Source organism: Rhinolophus sinicus, linkage group LG01 (assembly GCF_036562045.2).
Source record: "Rhinolophus sinicus isolate RSC01 linkage group LG01, ASM3656204v1, whole genome shotgun sequence".
Lineage (NCBI taxonomy): Eukaryota > Metazoa > Chordata > Mammalia > Chiroptera > Rhinolophidae > Rhinolophus > Rhinolophus sinicus.
Genome location: NC_133751.1, coordinates 2873398 through 2900482, shown reverse-complemented (window position 1 = coordinate 2900482; position 27085 = coordinate 2873398). Strand labels below are relative to the sequence as shown.

General features: G+C 49.5%; 1 protein-coding gene across 2 annotated transcripts in view; it reads left to right on the top strand.

Annotated features, from left to right (window-relative positions):
- Positions 1-3173: 3173 nt before the first annotated feature.
- The window catches only part of UBASH3A (ubiquitin associated and SH3 domain containing A), a 40500-nt gene continuing 16588 nt past the window's right edge, over positions 3174-27085 (top strand). The window contains exons 1-7 of one of the 2 annotated variants that reach the window (XM_019745661.2): positions 3174-3378; positions 5328-5381; positions 7868-8054; positions 10959-11157; positions 14775-14944; positions 15956-16164; positions 23895-24021. In XM_019745661.2, the coding sequence (XP_019601220.2) occupies positions 3266-3378; positions 5328-5381; positions 7868-8054; positions 10959-11157; positions 14775-14944; positions 15956-16164; positions 23895-24021 (1059 nt within the window). In that variant the 5' untranslated portion in view covers positions 3174-3265. The remainder of the gene's footprint in view (positions 3379-5327; positions 5382-7867; positions 8055-10958; positions 11158-14774; positions 14945-15955; positions 16165-23894; positions 24022-27085) is intronic. The other variant, XM_019745660.2, reaches the window with a different exon arrangement.

The following is a 27085-nucleotide window of genomic DNA, read 5'->3' as shown; positions in this document are numbered from 1 at the left end:
CAACTTTGGAGGACAGAGTCCAGAATGTACTCTCACGGTGCCTGGACAGAGTGTGTGATGGGGGTCCACGTACATCAATGAACTGAGCGTAAACCCAAGTGGGTTAACAATACTCCGTAGTCACAAGGTCACATTCACATGTGTGAACATCTGTTAACGAGTTGGCTTGCGTGTCAGATGAGGTCAAAGGTGGAGCTGGTTTGCCAGGGGGTAGCAAGGAGAGGGTCCATGAGGGTTGCTAAACTTCCACCACCATAGAGTAGTCTCTCAGAAAGTTTACCTACAAATCAATTACATCAAGTTCAAAGTTAAATCATTAAGGAAGCAGAAATCGGCATACCTAGGGTTGCATCTGGTATTCATCAAGTTGGTGTCTTAAATAGTCTTGGTTTAGAGGTGTGAGAGGGCTCCCCTGGAAGCTGTGAGGCCTTCATAGCCATTTGCACACAGCTTGAGTTCTGGGCGAGGTCTCAGTCGCCACCTCGACCCCTTCCTTTAGCAGGGAAGAGAGGCTTTGGGGGTCAGTCACAGGCGAAATTGTCCATTAGGAAGCTTTAACATTTCCCCTGGTGGCCTTGGAAGGTAACTTTTCAAGCTAAGAAAAGGGATTTAGATGGGCATTTCCTCACTTACACAATTAAGGTGTTTTGTTTTGTTTTAAAAGAAATTTACATTTTAACATGTTATAAGCACAATTGCTCAAAAAGTGGTTTATTATTTAGAAGAAAAAAACATGTTTGAGTGAGGCTATATTTCAGACCCCAGATCTACTCTTTTCCCTCTGGGTAAAAGCTTTGTCTATTTTCAGACTTTCAAATTTAAGATATATAATTTATTTGATAATAAAATTATTTTATCCTTTGAATCCCTCAAAGAAAAAAGATATTATTTTAAAATCTAATTAACTTTCACTTAAAGGTGAACTATTGAAACCTTTTCCTCTGAGATGGAGAACAATACAAGTAGATGTATTATATAGATATATATCATTTCTAGTCAACAACTAGAGTCCAAGCCATTTCAATAAAATCAAAAAAGAAGAAAGAAGAAAAAAATAAAAGAATAAAAAGGAAACAGAAGAAAAGAAGAAGAAAAAAGAAATGAAGGGGGGGGGAAGAAACTTTAAAAGAAAAGAATATGCACTGGTAAGAAATGAAAAAAACTATCATTAATCATAGACAAAACAGTTTTGGGACAAAGATAAATGATTAGAACTGGTAAGTAAGTCAAGCAAGACTTCTGGATATAAGTTCAATGTGAAATCAATAGTATTTTGATTACCAGCAAAAAGAATACAAACATGAACTTTTTTAAATATATAATTTACAGTGGCATCAAAAATGATCCAACACCTAAAAACAAACTAATAAATACGGCAAGGCCTCCACATAGAAAATTATGTAACAGAATTGGAAGAAAATAAAGAAGACCTGGCAATTCTACGCGAGGAAATTTGACAACTTAGATAAAACGGTCAAATTATTTGAAAAACAATGTAATATAACAGATATAAGAAGAATACTCCTATATATGTTAAATAAATTAAATTCACAATTTGAAACTTTTGAACAAAGAAAATTCTAGACCCAGATGACTTTACTAGTAAATATTTTCAAACATTTAAGAAAGAAATTATGCCAATCTCACAAAAACCCAGAGAATCAGGAAAGAGGAACTACATCCCAACTCATTCATGAGGCCAGAATAATGCTGACATTTAGGGTGACCAACTGTCCTTGTTTGCCGGAGACTGAGAGGGCTGCCAGGATGGGAACTTTCAGTGCTAACACCAGGAAAGTTGCAGGAAAATCAGAAAAAGTTGATCGCTCTACTGACATCAAAACCTCACAAGGAAATTACGTGAAAGGAAAACAACAGGCCAAGGTAATTTACAAATATTGATGCAAAAATTCTAAACAAAATATGAGCAAATTGAATCCAGCAATACATAAAAAGGGTAACATATTCTGACTAAGGAGGTTTAAGTTAGGAGAACAAGGTTGATTTGACATTCGAAAGTCAATTGGTGCACATTACCTCATTCACTGAATAATGGAGGAAAACAATATGATCATCTCAATAGATGCCAGAAAAGCATTTGATAAAACGCAATAGCCACTAATCTTTGAAAACACCAGTAAACTAGGAGTGAAAAGGAATTTTCTTAATCTGAATAAAGGTAGCTACCAAAAAGGCACTTCTATTCAACATGGCACTGGAGGTCTTTGCCAGAACAATATGGCAAGAAGAAGAAATAAAGTGTATAAATATTAGAAAGGGAGGGGAAAATTGCCATGATTTGATTACATAATTGGGTACATGGAAAAATCCAAAGAATCTACAAAATATTAGAATTAATAAGTGATCTGAGCCAGATTATTGGATATGTTGTCAATCCATAAAAATGAATTGTACTTCTCGTGTTTGCTCCGGCAGCACATATACTAAAATTGGAATGATACAGAGAAGATTCGCATGGCCTAGAGGACGGAGTCTCAGCCTTGACGCTGTTTGTGTGTTGGTCTGGATCCTTTGCTCTCGTGGGCAGTGCAGCACCCCTGGCCTCGACCTCTAGACGCCAGTAACAAACACCCCGTCCTCCAGCTGACATAACCAAGAATGTGTCCAGACATTGCCAATGGTCCCTGGGGCCGGGGGCCAGAATTCCCCCAGCTGAGGACCACAGTTTTATTGCTGGTCCTGGAGGAGACATGTGTGTGTATTCACTTTATGAAAATTCATGGATCTGTACACATACAATGCAGCAACTGTTCTGAGTGTGTGTTAAACTTTACAAGGTTTTAAAATCGAAAAAGAAGTTGATGAATAACTAAAAGAACCAAAACTTTTAGTGTAAACATGGAAAATAGATCCAGTGTAGCGTAAGGTCTTGTCTGCAGATAAGGAGATTGAGATCCAGGGCCCTAGGTGGTTCTGTGGCCAGTGGGACCCAGTGGAGAACCCTCGCCCCTCCACTCCCTCCCTCCCAGGCAGACTTGCTCCCAAATACAGAGCAAAGGCTGATCCCACACAGGGACTCGGTTGGACCTCTGACACCCAACCCCCACTGTGAAAACAGGGTTGATAGACACTACACCCCAGCACCCTGCAAAGAGAATTCTGAAAACCAATATCTCATGCAAACAGGATATTAACTTTTGTCAGAAAGATCAAAAAAGACTTGAGGTTTTTCTTCGCAGCCTCAGCCTCTTTGCCGCTCCTTCTCTGGCTTTATCTACTCATTTCAGTCTGCAGGCAGGAAGAGATGGCAGCCGGGGAGACACAGGTCTACGCCAAGGTCCACAGCAAGCTCAAGGGCCGCAGCACCGCCTCGCTCCTGGACCCCCTCCTGGGGATGGGCTTCCCGGCACACACCGCGTGAGTACTGCCCAGCTGGGGCATGCCCCAGACCCCCAGCCTGACCCTTCTGAGGTCCCAGCCGCAAAACACTGGCTGCTCAGGGCGCTTACTTCCTGTCAAGGGGTTCTGCTTGCAGGGTGAGATACAGTCTCAAAATAAGGCCCTTTCCTGCTTTTCGTAAATGACATGACCTTTGCCTTTTAAAGAAAAACTCTGGCAGCTGGCTGATGGGGGGAGGACCCTGAAATTTGTGAAAATTGAAAGCCATGTGTCACTGTGATGCCCCTATTTCTCGGGGTTTGGAGGAGCTCGGGGCCTGTGTACCCTCTTTGTGGGCAGCTTGGTGACTCTGAGATGATATTTTAAACTAATTTGAAAGGTCCCGAAACCCATGAGTCTCTAGTGCTGGGACCTGTTGAGATGAGAATGGGTTTCTCAGTGGTGCAGGGGGCCATTCATCCTTAGGGAAAACCTCTTGAATGTCTGATAATGGAACAAAATGGTTCAGGAACTACCCAAACCATGTTACCCAAGGTAAACGACCACACGTAGAAAATGTTCACCTTAGGAGTGACCCCCGTCCGAGAGGGAAGAAGACCCCCGAAGCCATGAGCTATGATACTGACATTGGGTTATAGCTTCCGTGGAAACGAGATTCTCAGATCTGGTCCTTTCACGTGCTCATTCACATGAAAAACACGTCAGAAGTCCCCTTAAGTAACGCTGGATTTGGGAGGGGGGCAAACTTTCCTTACACGTTATCACAAAAGCCTGACCCCACGGGGTGAAACCATGTTGAAGCCAGCCAGACGCCCTTCTTCTCCAAACCAGATCAGAACTTTGTCCTTACCTCATGCTCATAACAAACCAGGGGCCTGGGAAATGGGGACCGGGAGCCAGTGTGAGCAGAGTGACTGCTGTGTGTGGATTCCGCCCTGGGCACCTGCCATCAGGTGCAGACGGGGACACTGAGGCCAGAAGGACAGCTGGTGCTGGGGCAGGACCGGAAGTCCATGTTTTCTCGCACTGCTGGCTGCCGCTGTGCTGTGGACACATACTCAGAATCCCTTCGCATTCAAACATTAGCCGTCTGGGGGCAGGAAACATGTTTTAAGCTTCTCATTAGGCTGGGGTGCCCCAGGTAAGGCTCCAGGCCGAGGCCTCTCCAGAGAGCACATCCTGTCCGTGTTCCCAGGGTGGCAGCTTTGGGCAGCACCCCCCTGGCCTCCTCATCACCTCCAGCTTTTTCCGGCTGAACTCCTGAGTGACTTCCCTTAGCCATATTCCGTTCTGTTCAATTTTGTGTAGTTCAGTTCAGTTCAGCTCAATGTATATACATCCAGTTACAATGCTTAGGCCTCAGGGGCCCACAGGCTGAGAGGGGAGGCAAATGGACTCAAGTCCATTGAGATGAGAAGTGTGGTGACCATATGTGCAGTGGGGAAACACAGGAGGGGCTGCAGGTCCACACTAGTGGGTGGTCTGGGAGGGCTTCCTGGAAGTGGGGCATTTGAGCCGAGCCTGGAAGAACCATGGGCATGTTGGCGAGGGCCATATTTGGTGGGGAGGCAGATGTGCCAATTGGGGCCCTGGATGGCCCTTCACAGCTGACTGGAGGATCCGGGAGTGGGTCCACCTGGCTGTGGGGGAGGGCAGGGGAGACGGGATTGCAGGTGTGGGTGAACCTGAGAGCATGCACCCTTGGGTTGTGCCAAGGACTGGAGGTGTGAGCCCCCAAAGGAAAATCAGCAGGGAGATATGAGCAGATCTGTATTTTCAAAAACCACAATGAGGCCACGCGGAGGACAGAGGCCTGAGTGCTGTACCCAACTGTGAAGTCTCGCGGTCCAGCCCTCCTGGGGCCCTCCAGAGGTCCAGTGGGTGGCAGGGCTACCCTTGCCTGTCCTTTCTTTCCCAGCCAATGGAAGGCAGGGTTCTCAATGCTCCTTCGTTCTGCTTTCCTTTAGGCTGAAGGCACTGGCAGCCACGGGAAGGAAGACGGCAGAGGAGGCAGCAGAGTGGTGAGTGGGGCTGTCTTTGCAGAGCCGGGGTGCGTGGACTGACCTACTCCTGCCTGAGGACTCTGAGTGGACACTGGGAAGTGCCCGGTACAGTCTGGGTGGGGCGGAGGCAGGGCCACCTCCATGCCTGCCTCCCAGCACCAGGGAAAGGAAGAAAGAGCCCAGTTTCAAATAGAAAACAAAGGAGAAAGACCATCAAACAAGGCTTTCTTCCCTTAAAAATCTGATTTAATCCAAATGTGACTGCAAAGGAGATAATTCATGTGATTTGTTGAATAAATATGGAAGAGCCCTTTTTGCTGATATAAAATAGAGGTTGCCACTCTCTCGGGCTGCCTCTGATGGGGAGAGAATTTCCTGGGGTCATGAATGCCCCCTAAGGCATGGGTACGGTGCAGCTTAAGGGGCGCCCAGTGACTGGGGCGTAGGCTGAGAAGCTGGGTTCCCGGCGGCTCAGCCACTCACCCGCTGTGACTTGGCTTACCACCCACGGCGCCCGGCCTCGGTTGTCTGCTCTGGGAATCCCGAGAAGGCACCCCGTTCTCAGACCAGGCCCGCCTGAATGTGCCATGAGGCCATCTTCTTCCCCTAGGCGGGAAGTCCCCTCTGGCTCTGCCCCAGGACAGTCACAGTGAGAATCAAACAATAAAAGCCAGCTCCTGCAAGGCGGTGGTGCAGTCTGCAGAGCAGGCCGGCAGACACTGAGTGCACGCGGGCCTTTGAGTGTCCAGCACTCTTCCCCCTCCAGGAACTCTAGGCCAAGGGCAGAGTGTGCAGCCCCTCCACGGGGCAGAGGGAAATACCCAGGGCCCCCTGGGCTAGGCGAGCTCTGAAGTCGGTGCCAAGTTTGAGTTAGAAACCAGTCCCACTGCTGTGAGGGCCCTGGTTGGTCCCTGCTGGTTATGACTCAGCCAATAAGACTGCAAGTCCCACCAAGGAACGGGGACACAGTAGGGTCCCTGAGTCTCAGCCAAGAGTGGGCCCAACCTCACTAGTAATCAGGGAGGTGCAAATCAAGGTGCCATTCGAAACCACGGGCACCTTCCAATGCTGGTGAAGGGGACGGAAGCGGTGATCGCTTGCTTTCCTGGTTGCAATCTGGGGTGTCTAGTCCACACTGAGCATGTGTGTCGCCACCTGCCCAAGCAGCTCCAAGTCTACGGACATTCTCTGGAGAATGGGCATAAGAAAATGTGCAAAAATCTTAATTATGGTATTAAAAAAGGAAACAATTTAAATGTGCACCAATGGAAGGGGTGAATGGAGGATTACACCCAGGTACCTGACAGGATGTTATACAGCTCAGCTAGATGTGTGTGTTATCGACATGGGCAAATCGGGAAGACATATTGTTGAGTAAAACATACAATTACTCACAGAATAATTTAGACTACGGCTTATAATTTGTATAAAACACACAAATGCTACCTATGGATTTATGACTGAAATGTCTAGAAGAAAACCTGCCTCCCTAAGAGGGAAGGGAGCCAGAATGAAGGGGGGACAGCTGGGTTTTTTTGTTATTATCAGGCAGAATGTGTTTACACGTAAGTAATGTGTTCCTACGTGGTTGAATACTGCTTTCTAAACCTAATATTATCTCCCAAGCACTTCCCTGAGTCATTAGAAACTCTTTGAAACCATAATTTCTAAGGAATAGGTAGGTAAATTTGCTACCGTTCAGCTAATCTTTCTTTCCTATTATAAAAACCCTACAATAAATATTTTATACGTGCAGTTTTATTTATGCTTTTTGCTTTTTCCTTTCATTAAATTTGTGGAAGTAGAATTCCTGGAAATTCCGTTTAAGTGGAATGTGAATGTTAAGGTTCTTGACACATACTGGCAAATTGCTTTATATAAAGATTGCAGACTTAGCCTTAAGTTTTGCTCCACCTTTGACACCACTGAGCATGACTTTTACCCTTTGAAAATCACATCATTCATTTGACAGATGAGAATTAAAACAGTTGTTTTAATTCTCACTTTTATTATCAGTAAGAATGAACTTGAGTATTGGCGTATAGGTCATTTCCCATACATCTAAAATAACTTTCTGAATTGAAAGAAAATATGAGTTGACTAAATTTTGTCTCCTTCTTTGTGGATTGATTTTTACATTTAATTTGAAGTTTGAGATAAAATTAAAATGTGAATTTTTTTTGCACAAAATTTTTTCAACACTAAGAAGATGGCTAGACCAACAAAGTCATTGGAAGAGCAGTTTCACTGTCACTTTTCTCTCGTTTTCTTGGTCTACAAACTGGGAATCAGACTAACCTGGGTCTCAGACCTGAGTGAACACCCACCTGCTCTGTGGCCGCACAAGGCCACATGCTTGGTGCGTGTCAACCATGCAGTGGCCGGAGGACTACGTTATGTGACGTGTACATGTCACATGCTCAGCACGGCCTGTTTTTCTGAGTTGCCACCATTGCGTCTTTTTGTCAGGACACCAGCTGAATGTGTCCTGTTCTCTGTTGCAGGCTGCACTGTCATTGCAATGACCCTTCTCTTGACGACCCCATCCCCCAGGAGTATGCCCTTTTTCTCTGTCCCACGGGGCCCCTGCTGGAAAAACTTCAAGAGTTCTGGAGAGAGAGCAAGCGCCAGTGCACAAAGAACAGAGCACATGAAGTCTTTCCTCACATAACACTCTGTGACTTCTTCACGGTGAGCCAGCCCCAACAAGCCTTTAACACTCATTAACGCGGCAGCTGATGTCATTTCTATGATAACTAGGGAATGAGGGGACACATGGAGCAGTCCTATGATTTATGTTCATGGGGCAGTGCACACCTGTAATATTTGCTGACCTCTCTGCCTGAGATATCCTTCACTTTTCTCTTCACCCTCATCTGGTGAACTCCTATTCATCCTTCAGAACCCAACTCATTTACCTCCTCCCTTTTTTAAGTCTCCTCCAGCTTCCTAAGTAGATGGGATTGCTGCCCTTTGTGCTCCCACCTCCTTTTTATTTATATCTCTAGTGGCACTTTCCCTGTGTCTGGTGCACCAGACTGAATCCCTCATGGAAGGTGGATGCTTCACTCATCTGGGTACCCCAGAGATTAGCATGGCGCCTAAAATAGAGTAGATGCTTCAGAAATGTGTGATGGATCGACGGAAGAGTGGGTAGGTGTTGTCCAGTCACAAATGCGGTGCTGTTCCCTGCCTCAAGGACCAGTCCTGATTTTAAAAATGGTCAAATGAGCAGCTCCATAGGGGCCCGGGGAAGGTGAGAAAGACCTGGGGTGCTCAAAATAGAAGGGGTGTGAGAATGAAGGAGGGGCAGACACCACTTCCTCTGTGGCTCCCACCCGAGAAACCTGGAGAGGGCACACCCTGGCCTGGCCCTGCCCTGCTGTCAGCCAGTTCTAAGGGTTCCACTCAGCAATCGGATTGAGCAGTTTTGACAGAACTGCCCAGGTGATGGGGCTCTGCCACTGTGGGGTGCGGTGTGGCATTGTGGGGGGTGGCACTAGGAAGAGGGGTCACACAGAGCTGTGTGCAGCGAATCGAGGCAGTGGGGAGATAGTGTCAGAGTGTATGTTGGTTCAGGGTCCTCCAAGAAGCAGACCCAAGGTGGGATTAGAAGTGCAGTAGATTTCTTTCGGAGAATCACCTGTGAAGGATGAAAGACAAGAAAGGATGGGCAGGGCAAGCTTTCAGGCCACGGCGTGTAGGGCTGTGTGGGGACAGAACCCCAAAAAGCAGTTTCCAGGCTCTCGGCCTCACATAGACAGGTGCTGGCTCAGGTAGTAAATGGCCATCAACTATGATTGCATGGCCATCAGCTGTGGCTAGTTGGCCATCAGCTGTAACCAGTGAGCCATTGGCCACTAATATAACTGCTGTGGCTATGCTAGGAGAGAGAGAAAAGTGGGGGCTGGCAGGAGGATGGTGGCTGAGCTAGCGGGAGTGGATTGCAGAGAGGTGGATGCCGCCAGCGAGAATATAGCGGTATGACTCCCCTACCTATGGCTCCGTGGGTGTTCCTTTTTGGCCTCACCATATCCTGCGTTCTTGTGTGGGGAGCGGGAGCAGAGACCCTGCAGGACCCCCCGCCCGACAAATGGCGCAGCGAGCAGGGTCTCCTGCACGACAGGCTGATACCTGTGGAAGGTGGGTAGGAGGACAGGGTGGCAGAGGAGGGGACTTGCCAGCAGCACTTTCCTGCGAGCCTAAGAGCCAAGACCCTGTCAGCATCCATGACTGGCTCAGTCACTGCGAGAGCGTGGCCTGTGGCCCGGCCAGCCAGTCAACAGCGGGAGGTACAGGCTGCTACCCTCCTCACTGAGGGCTCCGAGTGGCACGCCTGTGACAGCTTAGGAGACTATAGAAACTGCCAGAAGCTAAATGATGCCCTGGTGAGCACAGCTCTGGGCCAAGGCATGGAGAGGGGACTGGCTCAGGATGGGACGTGGGGGTTGAGTCAACATGACAGGCACGGAGGGCCTGTGTCATGCAGGGTGTCATGAAGGGTCTCTAGTCCCGCTCCACACATAAGAACATAGGACATGGTGAGGCCAAAAAGGAACACCCACGGAGCCATAGGTGGGGGAGACATACCACTATAGTCTTGCTGGCAGCTGGGTTGGAGACACAGGAGAAAGGAGCCACACAATCCACAATCCACACTCCGCCCCTTGCTAGCTCAGCCACCATCCTCCTGCTAGCCCCCACTTTTCTCTCTCTCCTAGCTTAGCCACAGCAGTTATATTAGTGGCCAATGGCTCACTGGTTACAGCTGACGGCCAACTAGCCACAGCTGATGGCCATCCAATCACAGTTGATGGCCATTTACTCCCCGAGTGAGCACCTTTCCATGTGAGTCCAAGAGCCTGGAAACTGCACTCCCGGCTCTGTCCCCACAGCCTGTAGTTCAGTGACAAGGGATGGCCCAGCTGAGCAGTGAAAGGATGTTCCATTCCAAAAAGAGTCTTACCTACAATCGCTGAGAAACTGAGGACCAGGTGTAGAACAAACCCATAACCCCAAACACACAGACTAGATAAATTATGTTAGTTGTGAACAGAAAGAGGATCACCAGGCTGCATAATTTTTATTAATTACATTAATTGGTATAAAAAATAATAAATGGAGCCACTGCAGAGGAACCGCCAGGCTTATTCCTCAAACATCCAGGATGTTAAAACAGAGCAAAACAACCTTTGCACTGGGTCTGAACAACCTGTGTCCCCGGGGACTGTTTGCAAAGATAACAAGAAAGCAGGTCTGATGATCGCTGGACTGATGACCAGGGGACTGGAAATTACAAACAGTGTTTAGAATGAGCGTCACTGTGTCATGTCATCTGCGCTATAGAACCGCCTTCCGTCTGCGGATGGAACTGTTCCCCTTCCCTCTCTCGCCGACAGACACCCCTCGCCTTTGTCTGCTCATCGGCACAGTATTGGCGTTTCTGCCTGAATTAATGATTCCCAAATAGCTATTCTTATTGAGCTCAGTAATGCTTGTTGCCTCTCACTTTGGAAGGCCTTTGATTTTCAGGCGAAGACAGGGGACCTTCTCATAAGCAGTGAGTAGGCACACCCACTGTTTCTCTTCCCGTAGTGTGAAGACCAGAAGGTGGAATGTCTCTATGAGGCCCTCAAGAGAGCTGGGGACAGGATGCTGGGCTCCTTCCCCTCGGTGGTCCCTCTGGTTCTCCACTCTTCCATCAGCTACCTGGGCTTCTTCGTCACCGACAGCCATGCAGACGTCATCCGGGAATTCGCCATGATGTTCGCCACGGAAGCTGCTGTCTTAGCAGGTAGGCAGCCCCAGCCGGTGGCACACACAGGGCCCGGTTAATAGAAAGCAACCCCTTTGTGTCTGGGGCTGTGCTGGCCACACCTGGACACACAAGGTGGCTATTCCTCGCTCAGTGGTGGCCAGATGTCTGGCTGGGCTGGGCGTGGGGTGCACACCCCTGCCCAGGGCATTCCCATCCCCACCCCTCCCTTTGCAGTCAGCTACTTTGACAGGGCCTTAACCTGAGGCCGAACGGTTTACGAGAGCCTTGCTAACGAGCCAGACGTCCTTAACACGTAAGCAAACAAAACCTGGGAACCAGCACTCGCCTTTTCTCCAAGTGGGAATAACCTCATTTACATCGAGTTCAAATTGATTTTCCAAACACTTGCCGTTTTCTAGCTGCCTGAGAAACTATCCCAGGGAGGACATTGAGTGGCAGTGTGGTGGCACGGATTGTAGGCTGGAAAGTGTCCCACAGTGGCCACCTCTCCTCACCAGGTCAGCACCGTGTGTCAAACACAGGTCCTAGCTGATTAATTTTAATTTTCATGGTATGAGCTCAGTTTCCTCCCCTTGGCTTCTTGGGGAAAGATTATCTAGACTCACTTTGAAAATCAGCAAGATTCCCTTTTCTGCAAACTCCAGCCCTGGTCTAGAGGCTGACGCTCCAGGTGGGGTCAGTCAGAAGAATCTTGACTTGACCTCTGAAGACGTGACTTTCTCCTGCATTTCTGGTCAGTGCTGTGCCTTAATCGAGTCAGCTCAAGTCCCTGAGCCATTTCTCTTTCTCGGCAAAATGGTGAGGCTCTGGTTCATCAAACCACACAGCCTACTTTTGCAGAACTTCCCCGTAGTTCCTGGCACACAGACACTTGTCAGGGTGGTTGTGATGTGCTGACTCTGAAACTCGGGGCCCCAGTCCCGGTGGTGAGACCCTTCGGCTGCCCTCCACAGGCGTCCCACGTCCCCCATCCTCAGAGGTGTACGAACCCAGGTCCCAGCCTCATAAGTAAATCCCTGAGTCCCAGGTTTCCACTTGGAGGCTGGCTTACAGAGTCCGGGGACCATAGCTGCTGGATTATTATCACGGGACCCATGTCTCTGTGGACTAGTCTCCTTCATGTAAATGCCAGTTCAAAGGATGGCTCTCTCATCTCCTGCCTCTGAAAGGAAAACATGGTTCTGATACAATGTGTCAGCCACTTACCTCAGAGCCACTTACTCTTCATGCCCCCCCCCCAAGTGGGTCTCATTGCCCATTTTAAAAATGGAGAGACCGAGGCCATGAAGGGTGAAGGGCCTGCCTGAAGGTCACTGTCATAGTGTCCCCTAAAAATCCATGTCTACCCAGAACCTCAGAAAAGGACCCTATGTGGAAACAGAGTCTTTGTAGATATAATTAGTTAAAATGAGGTCATCCTGGAGTCGAGTGAGCCCTACATGCAGTGACTGTAGTGCTTGTAAGAAGAGGAGAGGACACAGAGACATAGGAGGAGGCCACGTGAAGACCAAGGCAGAGATGGGGTGATGCAGCCAGAAGCCCAGCAACGCCAGCAGCCCCCAGAGGCTGGACGAGGCAGGAAGGACCCGCCCTGCAGCCCCAGAGGGCGTGTGGCCGTGCTGACACTTTGATTTTGGATATCTATTCTCTAGAACTGTGAGAAGACAAATTCTTGTGTGTTTTTTTTGTGTTTTTTTTAAGCCATGCAATTTATAACAATTTGTGACAACAGCCCCAGGAAACAAACAGAGTCCCCTACCCAGTGGGTGGCACACTGGACCTGGAGCCCAGCTCTGGCTCGTGCCACCCCACCTGGGTGTCACACTGACTGACCACAGGTCCCGACAGAGCGAGTGGCTTTGACCTTGATCTATCTCCAGGTCCTGAGAGGCTCTGCCCCACCTTTCCGAGGCCTGTGCGTGGGCCACAGAGAGAAGAAAAGACAAGGGCCCATTCAGGAGTCGGGCATGACTCACTGATCCCTCTGACGACGACAGTGGTGGGTCTTTGTGAGGCCACACTGACTCATGTGGCAAGGCCGTCCTGCCCCCACTGCTGAGACACCTGAGAGAAGGAATTTCCCCTACACCCACTCACTCTCTTGCTTCAAGCTTCTCATCTCCATGGTGTCAAGTTTGCTACTAAAGACGTGGCAGATGAAGCACAGGTGGGGCTGCCGAGCCTGGGCTCCAAAAAGTGCTCGCAGCATCCCTGACATTCTTCAGGGGAGAATAGGTCCTGTCAGCTGGTGTGTGTTGCCCATGGGAGAGGTGGCAGGTAACTAGTATTTACTAAAGTGTCCTGGACACCGTCAGTTCAGAGACCGGTTTCGACAGCTGTCACTGTCCTCACGCTGTTGCTATGGAAATGGAAGCTGAGTCAGGCCACGGTGGCGCTGCCAAAAGGGTCAGAATGCATGTAAAGCCAGGTCCACCTGACACCACACTCGGTGCTACTCCCATTGGTCACCACCTGCCCAGATCATGAACTAGTTTGCGGCCCGACTGAAATCAGACCGTGGCTGGCCTGAGAGCCCTGGGATGAAGACCAGGAGAGCTGCGGCCATGAGGGCCAAGACGCCCCCAGAAAGACGGGGGGCACTCCCAGAGCTCCTGCTTCACTGAAGTGAGCCGAGGGTCAGAGAGGCCGCCGTGTCTGACAGTTAGGCCCTTTCTTCCTGAGACTCTGCAGGTGAACACAAGCCGCTGACCTGAAGTGCAAGCCCGCAGTCCATGTGCTCACCCCAGGGAATGGAGCAGAAGCTGTCTACTTTATCGACTAGCTTGCAAATCGATGGGCCCCAAACACCCCCCGAAACCCATCTCTCTTTACTCTCCTCTTTCCTACATCCTCGTACAATCTCCAGGAACTCAACCATGTCCTCTACAAGGGGAACCCTGTGACAGGGCACAGTCTGAGTGGCGTCTCCTCTGGCCAAGGAGGCCAAGGTGCAGAGGGGGAGGGAGTGAGCAGACGCAGGGGGCCCATGTATAAAGATTCTCACCACCAATCCTGAGCATGCAGCCATTGTGGATGCATAGCCATTCGGGGTGAGTAGCCATCATGGGTGTGTAGCCATCTTGGGTACGTAGCCATACTGCATGGGTAGCCATCCGGGGTGCGTGGCCGTGCTCGGTGCGTAGACAGCCTGGGTGCGTAGGCACCTTGGACCCATAGCCATCCTGGGTGTATGTCCATCCCGGGCACGTAGCCATCCAGGGTATGTGGCCATCCTAGGTGTGTAGATGGACTGGGTGGGTAGCCATCCAGGGTGCGTGGCCATCGTAGGCACATAGCCAGCCTGGGTGCGTAGGCAGCTCGGATCCGTAGCCATCCTGGGTGTATGTCCATCCTGGGCACGTAGCCATCCAGGGTATGTGGCCATCCTGGGTGTGTAGACAGACTGGGTGGGTAGCTATCCAGGGTGCGTGGCCATCGTGGGTGCGTAGCCAGGCTGGGTGGGTAGCCAGCCTCAGCGTGTAGCCATCCTGGGTGCGTGGCCATCGTGGGTACGTAGCCAGCCTGGGCGTGTAGCCATCCTGGGTGCGTGGCCATCCTGAGTGCGTAGCCAGCCTGGACATGCAATGCCGACAGTGAGTAAAGGCTCGGCACCCGTTTACCTGGTTCTGCAGACTGCACCGTGAAGCCTTGCACCAAGCAGCTGCATCTGACACTGGCCCACAAGTTCTACCCCCACCACCAGAGGACACTGGAGCAGCTGGCCAGAGCCGTGCACCCAGGCCTCAGCTGCCAGTGGACTGCGACGCTGTACTCGAGGGACATGCGATTTGTGCACTATCAGGTGAGTGAGCCCAGGCCAGGCAAGCAGACTGGATGAGTGAACGCCCTGCCCCCACCACACCCCACAGCCCTCCCCCAGCAGGGGGCTGGATGAATGAATGGCTGCACACACACACACACACACACACACACACACAGCACTCACCCCCGCAGCCCCCTGCTGGAGATGCTTTAGTAAAAGGAAGAACTTTCTCTAAAATCAGGTGCTTTTCTGTGCAATTTGAAACTAGCATTCATATGCATACATATGTTGTAGACGCAGAAATTTGGAAAAAATGGAAACATTTCTGTTAATAAAAATGGAATATTGCAAAGGTTTATGAATACGTTGTGTTACTTATTAATTTGTTTAAATAATGATTTGGGTGAAACCTCATTCCAAGACGTTCTCCCCCTAAATTGATCGGTACAAAAAAGAAACCACGTACATAGTACTCCTTAAGGACCCACGGAATAAGTATAAATGAGTCCACCATGGTCCGTGTTGTAGGAGAAGCTGTAGATAACCTCACACCAGGGAAGGGATGTGCAAGTCTGATTACGCTTCAAGGTCTTTCACGTAAGAAATAAGTACGTACAGACAGATGGTGGATGACAGATAAAGAGAGATAGATGATAGATAGATAGATAGATAGATAGATAGATAGATAGATAGATAGATAGATAGATGATAGATAGCTATAGATGGATAGTAGAGAAACAGACAGATGATACAGTAGATATACAGATAGACAGACAAGATCGATAGCAGATGAATAGACAGACAGTACATAGATGATAGACAGGTGGATAATAGAAGACACCAAAATTCGTTTCTAAATGCATCCAAAGAATTCCATGCTACATTGTGGTGTCTTCTACCCTATCATCAGACGAAGGTCTGGGTAGTGTGCTGGCGACATACAGCCCACTGGCAAGCCTGACAGCCAGAGGCAGACACGATAAGCCTCCATCGCCGTCTCTTCCACCAAAGTCCTTGCTCGAGACTTGAAAACAGTTGCTTCTTTTCCAGACCCTGAGGGCCCTATTCCAGTATAAACCCCAGAATGTGGATGAGCTGCCACTAACTCCTGGAGACCACTTCTTTGTGGACCCCACTCAGCAGGAGGAAGCCAGCGAGGGCTGGGTGATTGGGGTCTCACAGCGGACAGGCTGCCGGGGCTTCCTGCCAGAGAACTACACAGAGCGAGTCCGGGAGTGTGACACCTGGGTTAAGCACAGGTGAGTGTCGGCTTTCGAGCAGTCCAAGCCTCCCTCTGAAGGGTCTGAAAACAGTTGTCACAGGGTTTGCTTGCTTCTAGACCATCCATCCTTGGTAGAAATTGCCTTCTCCATGCTGGCAACGGTATCCCACAGCTGAACCGGAAGGATCTTGGCTGATTCGTGGTTTTATGCTGATAACATTCAGAAAACATGAATTACTTTATATGGCTTCTGAGGTCATAATCCCAAAATGACTTCAAAATACCACTCCCTTATTATGGACATAACAAATTACAATGTGAGGTCCTAAGCTTGGTTTTATTTGTCTTTTTATCCAGTTTATGAGGTCTGACAAGTAAGTTCGCAAACTTGTTGCAACAATGGTGCTAAATTTTTTTTATATCAGAGGGATTGTTGATTATGAATTTGTACCAACTTGGACAAACAGTTAACCAAGTTTACTATTTGGAAGTGCTGAAAAGGCTGCGTGAAAAGTAGACGACCTGGACTTTTCACCAGCAATTCATGGCTCTTGCATCACGACAATGCACGGCACTGCTTGTGAGTGAGTTTTTAGCCAGTAAACACATAACTGTATTGGAAAACCCTCTTTACTCACCTGATCTGGCCCCCAATGACTTCTTTCTTTACCTGAAGATAAAGGAAATATTGAAAGGAAGACATTTTGATGACATTCAGGACATCAAGGGTAATACGATGACAGCTCTGATGGCCATTCCAGAAAAAGAGTTCCAAAATTGCTTTGAAGGGTGGACTAGGCGCTGGCATCAGTGCATAGCTTCCCAAGGGGAGCACTTTGAAGGTGACCATAGTGATATTCAGCAATGAGGTATGTAGCACTTTCTCTAGGATGAGTTCGTGAACTTAATTGTCCAACCTCGTATAAACTGTCAAGTCCAAAGGTTCATTATTAGTTTTCTATTGCTACATAACAGATGACCTTATCAGCTAAAACCATATATGTTTATATCTCATAGTTTTCACGGGGTGGGAGTCTGGGCCTGGGTCTCCCAAGGTGGCAGTCAGGTTTGGGCTGGTGCTGGGGGCAAATCGGAGGCCAGGGGTCCGCTCCCAGCTCGCATGGTTGTTAGTAGAATTCAATTCCTGAAGCTGTAGTTCTCCTGGTGGCTTCTTCACATTCGGCTGGAATTTCTTAATTTTAGCATCTTTAGCATCATCTGGAGAGGCGGAGAATTTTCAAAATCAGCAGGTACTGGTTCCTTTTGTTTAGCACTTCTCCCTCTGTTTATCTCTCTCCTCACACCCTTCACTACAGGCAACAGGAAGAAACCAGTCCGCCCTTCTAATACTTGGCGTGAAAGTCCTTAGCTACGTAACTAAACTCTTCACGTACAGGTTCTGCTCTCCGCCCACAATCTCCACTTTTTCCCGCTACATAATAAGGACCTCTTTCCTCCAGTTTCCTCTAACAGGTCTCACTCCCTGAGTCCTCACCGGCGATACCTTTAATATCCAGATTTCTATTAATAGTCCGTTAAGGTAATTTAGGAATCATTATGCTTCTCAGTATTCCCTCAGCCTCCACCCACCACTCTGTCTCAAAGCTGCTCTCAAATTTCAGGTACTTGTACAGCAGCACCCCACTCCTGATGCCACATTTAGCGTCACTGAGCAGCGGAGACAGTAATTTTTACATGATATGCATACATATTTATATTATAAATACATATATAAAATATGCACTTTATATTACTTTATACTTAATATATAACGATTATTAATAATATAACAGTGAATGTCTATTGTTCTATGATTTTGTATTATGTACTTTATTATAATATAGACATATATTGCACACTATGTAGCTACACATGCATTTGTGGATTCACTACATGGAATTTCCTTGTGCAATTGTTGGGACTAGCTAATTAAGTACAGGCAAGAAGGAGGGAAGGAGCCCAGAGCTGCAAACCACGGGCGAGTGTGTGACAATCGGGAAGGCAGATGGGAGAGCAATTGCAGACTCAGTTGCCATCTGCAATCTCTGAGCTCAGCAAAGCCCCATCCTTTTTTTCTTAAAGATTTTCCAACTGAAAATCAGCCCCACCCAGGATAACCTCCCTTCAGATTAACTTAAGGTCAATGAGTAGGGATTTTAATCACATCTGTAAAATCTCTTCACAGCAGCAACTAGATGGCATTTGATTGGATAAATGGGAAAAGTGTGCGTATGCTTTCAGTCATGACCTAAACTGCTGAAAGGGGTAATTAAATTAAAATCTAAGCCCATGCAATAGGTCATGGTACATCCATACAACGGAATATTTGCTGTTGTTAAAAATGGTCATGAGGAAGTATTTTATGTGCTGATATGGAGAACATCCTAGCTAAGGGTCAGAACAGTATGTATAGCAATAATTGTAGGGAAAACGTGAAGATAAACATAACTGTCTGTACATATGTATGCATGATATGCGTTTATATGCGTGTCTCTGCCTAAAAGTCCCCTGGAAACAAGACTCTCTAGAGACGTCTCACAGTGGTGACCCATGGGGGTTGGGGTTGGAGCTGGGAGAATGGGACAGGAATGGGAGGGAGACTTTTCCCTTTCTACCATTCCATAATTTAAAATTTTTAAACCATATAAAAATATTGCTTATTCAAAATGTAAATTAATCCATTTTGAATGTAAAGAAAATAATATAAAGAAATCGAGTAAAAGAGGAAGAAGTCAGACGGCCCCGGCTGAGGTGTGTACACAGGATGCACAGCGTGAGGTCCTGGCTCCAAGTGTGAGCAGGGCCACGGCTTCCACCGCACGATTACAGCCGTCTGCGATGCAGGGAGACCAGTTTTTCTGGCAAAGCATAAATGGCCACGGGTCCTCTGAGCCAGCAAAACTCACAGTATGTTGGTGCCCCCAGGGACTACAGAGATAATCAAATACCAGCCTCCTCTTGGAGAACAGAGAACACTCCACCTCGGGAGGGCTGGGGGCGCTGGGTGACGTCACACAGTTAAGGAAGCACTGTTTCCTTTTAGAACCAACTACATCCCCATCTGGCCTAATGCAGTGTTTGCGGAGATGCTGCTGACACCCCAGCTGACCATCTGAGTTCCCAGCGGCATGGGGCCCCCCTACAGCCCCCGTTACAGCAGGACCTCCACTCCCTGCTCAGGACAGAGGGTCTTCACTGTCACCAGGCGATTGGCAAACCTGGATGTGTCTAGAACGACGCAGTGAAGGCTGTAAAAGATGAGTTTGTGGCTTACATTTTTGCTTCACAATTAATCTGTGGGCCACCTGTCACCAACATAACCATTCCAGCCTTTAAGCCTGACATTTCTGGGACGATTCTTTCTGGAGACAAGTTTACCTTAGGAATTAAGAAGTATTAAGAAAAATTGTAACACAAGGAGAGAAAAATAAGTACTGGCGAGGCTGTGCGGTGTCTGCTTGGCTGTGTTTTGCAAGCACCCCCATCTTCACTGGAGAAGCAGTGAGACGAACTGTGACAGGTGATTATGGGCCAGAATGGCAAATAACTCAGACTCAGGTGCTGTCCAGCTCAGGGATCCTGACTAAGTCCTTTAAAGCTGCCCAAAATGGGCTTTGTTAAACACTTAAAGGTTTTTAAATTAGAAAATGGTCCTTCAATGCCTTGGCATGTCACTCACATGATGAGTAGTGGGAAATGTGATCCAACGGCACAGTTCAAAGTGTAGCTCAGCTATGGTTGACAGGTGAACACCCCCTGCAGCTTCAGCCACAGGGCTGGCCCTTGGCTTTGGAACCCAGGCAGCAAGAACAGCGCCCAGGACAGGTATGCAACTACACGGGGATGAGTGCCCCCCCTGCCTGAGGGGACACACTTCTGGGTGTGAGTTTGCTGCCATGGGGCTCATTGCTGAGCAACTAAAACGTCAGTCACCTGTCACCAGTCCAACGAGCGCAGCCTGTATGCTGGGGGTTCCGGGACTTGGGAGGCCCTCAACAGTCATTCACGTGACGATATTCGTCCATTACTATGAAGAAAAGGCTGAGAGGTGACCAAAGTGGTGGTGACAATGGAGCATATTGTTGAGTCACAGTGGTTTTCAACTCTCCATATTGAATGTATACAGCATAACTGAGGAAGCGAGGACAGAGAAGCTTGAATGGTGGTGCTTAGGGAATGTTTTTCATCTGCTAGAGAAGAGGAGACCATTTCCAACACTCAAGCTGTACAAGCCCAGGAACTTTCCAAAACCACAGCATGAGCTGGTGGCAAGTAGCTTAACAATAATAAAGGTATTATTCTGGGCTGAACTGTGTCCTCCCCAAATCCACATGGTGGAGCCCTGAGCCCCGGCACCTGAGAATGTGACTATGGCTGGAGATGGGCCTTTACAGAGGAGACTTGGTTAACTTGATGCTGGTAGAGTGGGTCCTAGTCCCATCTGACTGGTGTCCTTATCAGAGGGGATCTGGACACAGATATACACAGAGGGACAAGCACGTGAGGACACAGGGAAAAGACGGCTACTGACAAGCCCAAGGAAGAGGCCTTCGGAGAAACCAGCCCTGCCGACAGCTTGATCTTGGACTTCTACCCTCCAGAACTGTGAGAGAACAAATGTGTTGTTTATCCCGCCCGTCTGTGGTACCTTGTTATGGTGGCCTCAGCAAAGCCATACAGGGACGTCACCGTAGAACCCCACAGCCGGACTGCAGCTGTGCCCCTTTTAAAAGCCAGTGAGAATTTAAACCCATCTCTTTCTATGGTGTAAGGTGACCTTTCTCTTAAGTCAAAGAGAAAAACAGAAACGATGAAATGCTAAGTTCTTTCCTTTCTCTTCTCATTGCCAACCTTGCCATCATAATCTTGATTGTATTTCATTTGAAAGACCAGCAAGAAAATATACAGTTTTGTGCCTAACTGTAACCTTCACAGATGTTATTTATAGATAACAGGTTTGCTCTCTACACTGAGCCACAAGCAGGGTGCGGGTGTCCCCACCTCGCCTCCAGGAAGAGGAAACCAACCCACATTTCCTGTGTCAATCGGAGACTACGAATAGTGCCTCCACTACTGAGAGTGTGCTCGTTTGAAGAGGGAAATGTCAATGGTTCGAATGTAGTATCAGGGTTATGGGTCTGCTTACGATCAACTAAAGCTCACATTTCATATGAACAAAGTCAGTCTGTTTGACCTGGTCCTCACCCGTGGGAGTTTGCAGCTCAAACCAGGACAGGCAACAACACAAAGAGAGAAGATACAACTTGCAGACAAGAATTGCATTAAAACAAAACACCACACTGGTGACGAATGGTCTAGGGCGTGTGATGGTGGAGGTGAGAACAGGTGCCCTGAGGCTGTGGGCCCATGAGATGCAGGTTGGACGCCCCTAAGATGCCCCCAACTCTGTGTCTCCTTGGTGTCTCAGGATGGAGGCTTCAGGAGCTAGCCGCTTCCTGAGCATCTGGGGTCAGGAAGCCTCTATGAGAGCAATGCAAACAAATTGGCTGAAAAAGTAGAAACACAGCACATTCATGATAAAAAAAAAATGAATCATGTGAATATATCAGTGCCTCCCGGAGTCATTTCCAGGTTTAATGAAATTCCAGGAAAACTCCCTGTGGGATCATTTGCTGGAACTTCAGTGAGTGACTGAAAAGTTTACCTGGAAAAATAAACAGGAGAAGAGTTGAGAACACTTCGAAAAAAAATAAAAATAACGAGAGGAGATAGTCTCCTCTCTTTAACATCTTTTTAAACATCTTTAACTAGATGTTAAAACCATGTTACAAATCAATAGTACGGTGCTGGCTCAAGGGAAAGAGGTAAAAACAGGTCAATGGAACAGGATGGATAATGGAGCTGGAGGCCTGGCCTGGTGGGGGTTTACAGCTAATGGTGCATCAGACAGAAGGACAGAAATGGCCATCAAAGAAATGGTACTGTACATGCCCTCGCATTGTGCGTGGAAATCAGCTCCTGACAAAGCCAAGATAACCAAAAAAAAGAAAATGATTTAAAAATAGAAGGCAGTTTACATGAATGTATTTCTGACTTCTGGACTGGGGGGAGTTTTGAAAGCACAGAAGCGATAGAAAGAATCTTAAAGAGAGAGACTTAGAACTGTCGTTAACAATGATTACTAAATCCTTAAAACTTAAGGTTTCTGCGTGTTAAAAAAAGCATAAAGAATACAACAACCCAAAGAGCCAGATGAGAAGAACGCTTTTCAGGAAATAGTAGCACAGACCATGTGCCCTGCCATTCCCCCATGTGATCAGGTCACCTGTCCTTCCTCTTTCTCTGTGCCTCCAACCAGCTGGCCTGGGGGCCTGGACACAGCCCTTGGGCCCATCTGCCCACCAGGTGACTTGTGTCTGACTTTTCATTGAACTAGGAGGCCATGTACTGTCTTCTTCGGGTGAAGGGTGTCCACGAGCTCTGTCCTGCATGCCCCCACCTACAGCTTGTGTCCCAGGCACCCTTCTCCATCATCAGGCCGTGAGGCACACTCACTCCTGGCCCAGGGCAGCCACCCTGGCGCCTGCCTCCCACCCCTCCTGAGCAGCCTGTGCCCTCCGAGGGCCCCTCACAGTCCCCAATGACCATTCCTGAAACCCCCCCAATCCTTCCTGGCAGCAAACAAACATGCTATTATCTTAGAAACAAAATCAAGCCCAATTTCCTTTCTCCCATTTTCCTCTCCAGGCACCGCCCCATTTCTCTAACCTGATTGTCGATTATTTTAAATAGAGTTGATAAAGACGACCTTTCCTTTTACAAAATGAATTTTCCCAGGGGACCACGATTTTGCTTGTTCTGGGAGGAGGTGTGACAACAGACTCTCTGTTCCTCCGTCAATCTCCTCCTGCCCATCCCCTGCCCTCCTTCCAGACCTGCTCATTTAGGGCGTCACCCCCTCCCCTGGTGTCCTGGAGTCCCCACAGTCTGCTGTGATCTTTGTCCTTGGTTGTCCCATAGCCCCTGAGCACCTGCCCACACCATGCACCTTTCTCCGCTCGCTGGACAGGTCGCGGTTTCCTCATGGCTGGCGACTCCTGAGGTGCTGTTTTACCCACCCTCCCACAAGGGCCTCAGCCCCTTTCCTGTGTGTTTCCATCGCTCTCAGCACGTCAACTCCCTGCTGATTCATTCCTGCATCCCAATCACACCTACCTCCAGCCACCATAGACGGTGACCCTAAGAGGATGCTATACTAGTCTGCTCGGGCCGCCAACCATCACAAGGCACCAGGCGGGGCGGGGAAACAGCACAAACCTGAGCTCTCACAGTCTGGGTGCTGGAGGCTGGGAGCCCAAGATCAAGGTGAGGGCAGGCTGGTTTCTCCGAGGCCTCTCTCCTGGGCTTACAGACCCTGTGTCCTCACATGGTCATCCGTGTGTGCATGTCCGTGTCCCCATGTCCGCTTCTCAGAAGGACACCAGTCAGATTGGAGCAGGGCCCACCCCAGGGACCTCACTTTACCTTAATCACCTCTTTAAAGACCCCCTCTCCAAATAAGGTCACACTCTAAGGTGCCAGAGGTTAGAACTTCAACATATGAATTTGGGGGGACCCAGGTGAGCCATCACAGCTGGTGACATGGTGACAAACCCCCATTTACTGGAGAGTTCCTCTGTGCTGAGCACTGAGCTTTTTCGCCGTTTCAGTTCGTCTCACAGTGACCTGATAGGGCCATCGTGACCACATGGGGGACCAGGTGCTTCCCACCGTCACCATGACAGCATCTCGCTTCTTCTCCCACAGGATGTACACCTTCAGTCTAGCCGTGGACTTGAACTCCAGAAAGGACGGTGATACCAGCAGCAGACGAAATGGGGAAGTGCATCCTCCACCAAGGCCCAGGAGCATGGGCAGCATTCAGGCTTTACAGGTGACGGAGTCCCTTTCCTGTCCCATGAGCTAAGCAGCACCACCCTTTCCCGTAAGTCTGTGTAGACACAGCCTCGCAGGGTTGGTGTTGTATAGACACACAGCCTCTGCCCCAGAGCACAGCGGCGGCTCCGCCCCTCCCCACCCCACCCCCACTCCCATGGCTGTGAACTGGCCTGGGGGCTCCCGGGCACCTGAAGAGTCTGCAAGAACAGGCAGCACAGCACCTATTTGTAGCTCAGGGGGCAGGGGACCGACAGGGACACAGCCCTGCCCAGAATCCTGATTCTCTCCTTAGCAAGCGGGGTGACCCTGAGGAGTCCCCTCCCCCTTGGATGGAGCTTCTGATCTTTGAAGTCAAGGCTGGGAGAGATGAGGAGGCTGGTGCTCAGTAGCTTGGGGGCCGGCAGCCTCAGGACCAAGGCCAGGGTCACTGCAGGGGCCCCTGAGCCTTGCCACCTGCATGGGGCACACCCAGGGGGTGAAGGCTGCTGGCAGGGCACCTCCCAAAAGCAAACAGGTACCACAGCATCCCTGATACTGTCTGGGCAGGCAGGCTGGCCCTCTCTGGTCTGAGGCCACAGCTCTTCCTTACAAGGAACCCCGGGGGCAGGGTGGCACCTGCAGCTGGCCCCTGGCTGGTCCCCAGTTACGTGGCAATGCCTCCAGGGCCTGTATGAGCCATCCCTCCACGTCTCCACTATGTACCTCACACATTACATGAGGATTTCATCTCAGCCACCCCAAGCGGCACAGGAGGCATTAGTCCCCCTGCATCCCCATCTCACAGGTCTGAAGACAGAGACTTGTGGGGAGCATATAGATAAGCACCCCCCACACTGGGCTGTTTCAAGAATTACATGAGACGGGATGTTGAATGTCCACCGCAGGCCAGGCCCTCAAGGCTGAGAGACTGTTGCTGCCCAAACAGCAGGACCACAGTGTCGGGCTCCTTCCTGGGTCCCAGGGCTCGGGGCCTGGCCAGTAAATCTCGCTGGATGACCTAATGAGGGTCCTAATGGAGACCCATGACTGAATCACCCTAAATCCAAAATTCACCCTCCATCTCCAAGAATCCATTCCCCCCAGAGGCTGCCTCCAGGCTGGAGTGCGCTCGGGCCAGACAAGAGCTGAACACAAGACACTGGGTGCTGGGACAGCAATGGGACGTCCCCTTGAGCCAGGTCTTCAGTTAGAGATAATGGCCCGGGGAAGAGGAGGCACTGACCACGAGCCAGAGAACTGCCAGCCACAGAGAGACAAAAACAGGGTTCCCCACCCCCAAGCTTCCCAGGCTCCGGAGGCTGGACTTGCCCTGCTAGGTGGACAGTCAGAGAGCAGGCTGGAACGGGGGCCTCCTTGAGGCTCTGCCCCGCTTTCTAGGTTGATGGAGGGGGAGAATCTGGAATGAAAGGCTTAGCTTGTTGCTTGGCCTGTAGCTAAACCCACTGGTGCTTTAAATGCATGAAAACCCTCCTCGCCTGGTCCGAGTTTGCCTCTTCTGTATAGCAAGAAAGGAACACTGTAGCATCAGGTTTGGGACGATGGGCTGAATAAGGGCCCCAAAGACAGGAGGCCCTCATCCCTGGAACTAGGATTGTTACTTTATAAGGAAAAGGGGCCTTTGCCTATGGGACTGAATGGAGATCTTGATGGGAGATTATTCTGGTGTTGTGAGCGGGACGCGGCTGTCAAAGAGCAGTCTCACACGTGTGTGTCTTTCCACAACGTCAGACTATGAGAATAAAGCCTTGGATCCAGTCCTGCTACTCGGTTTCCCACGTAACCAAGGCTCCGGCCAGAGCACAGTCCCCAATAGTCCAGGCGGAGTGATTTCACACAGGAGGCTCCCACAGGTGTGCAAGCGGTAGGGGTTGGGCGAGGCAAACAGAGTCTTAGGAAAGAAGCATGAGAGAGAGTCCTGTGTTCAGCGAGAGTCCCGAGGCGCTGGTGTGCGCTTTGTCGCGCGTCGGGTCAGGCTGGTGAGACAGTCAGGACGTGAGGTTTCAGGGGCTCCATCTGGGACGAGTGCAGGTGCGGCTGTCAGCTCGTCAGGGGAGGCCTGAGCGAGGAGCCATCAGAGAGCTCTGGTCTTATGCCCGAGACTGGGTGTGGTGCCCCCACCTGCAGTCACATAAAGTGTCCAGGTGGTCACACTCCACCCTGTGTCTGGAGTTACCCGGTCAGGCGCTCACTGGGTGAGCTTTCACGGGAGGCTCTGGCATGACTGTCGCTCTGACTGACACAGATATCGGAATGATTCGAGTCCATTTTGTGTTCGTAATTGATGCTCTATACATCTGCATTATCCTGTGGGCCCTGAATCTAATCACAATTGTCCTCATGAGAGGGAAACAGAGGGATTTGATCCACACAAGAGGAGACGACACAGACAAACAAGGATGAGACCATGTGAGCGTGGGGACAGACTGGGGCAATGTGTCCACAAGCCAAGGATTGCTGGGGCTGCCAGGAGCTGGAAGAAGCAGGAAGGACAATCCTCTGGAGCCTCTGAGGGAGCACGGATGGCCCTGTTGACACCCTAACTTCGGAATTCTAGCCTCCGGAACTGTGAGAGGATGCGTTTTTGTTGTAAGCTGCCCAGTTGGTGGAACTCAGTCATAGCAGCCCTAGGAAACACATACCAAACCTAATGACCAGAGTCAACACAGCCCTGTTGTGCTGTGAACTTGGGCTCAGTCCATCCCCTTCCCATGGACCGACCGTTCACTGGATTTTAATATTCCTGCTGCCAAGCTCTGCATTTCAAAGTTGAAATGCGCTGGGCTCTTCCAGGGAAGAAAATGCCCCAGATCCAATGCCTCAGCGCAATGCATTGATGGTACTGTGAGATGGTCAGTACGCAGCACGTGCATGCCTTGCAACATACCTGCTGGTCAAGTAGGAACAAGGGAATGGGAAGGGATGCTTTAACACTCATTCCTGGAGGGGAAGGCATCCTGGTGTCAGCATGGACAGGCCCTGTGCAACGACACTTCAAAATTGTAAGGCAACAAGACAAGCTTCCCCTTGCAGCTCTGCCCAGGGGATGTGTGTTTGCATCA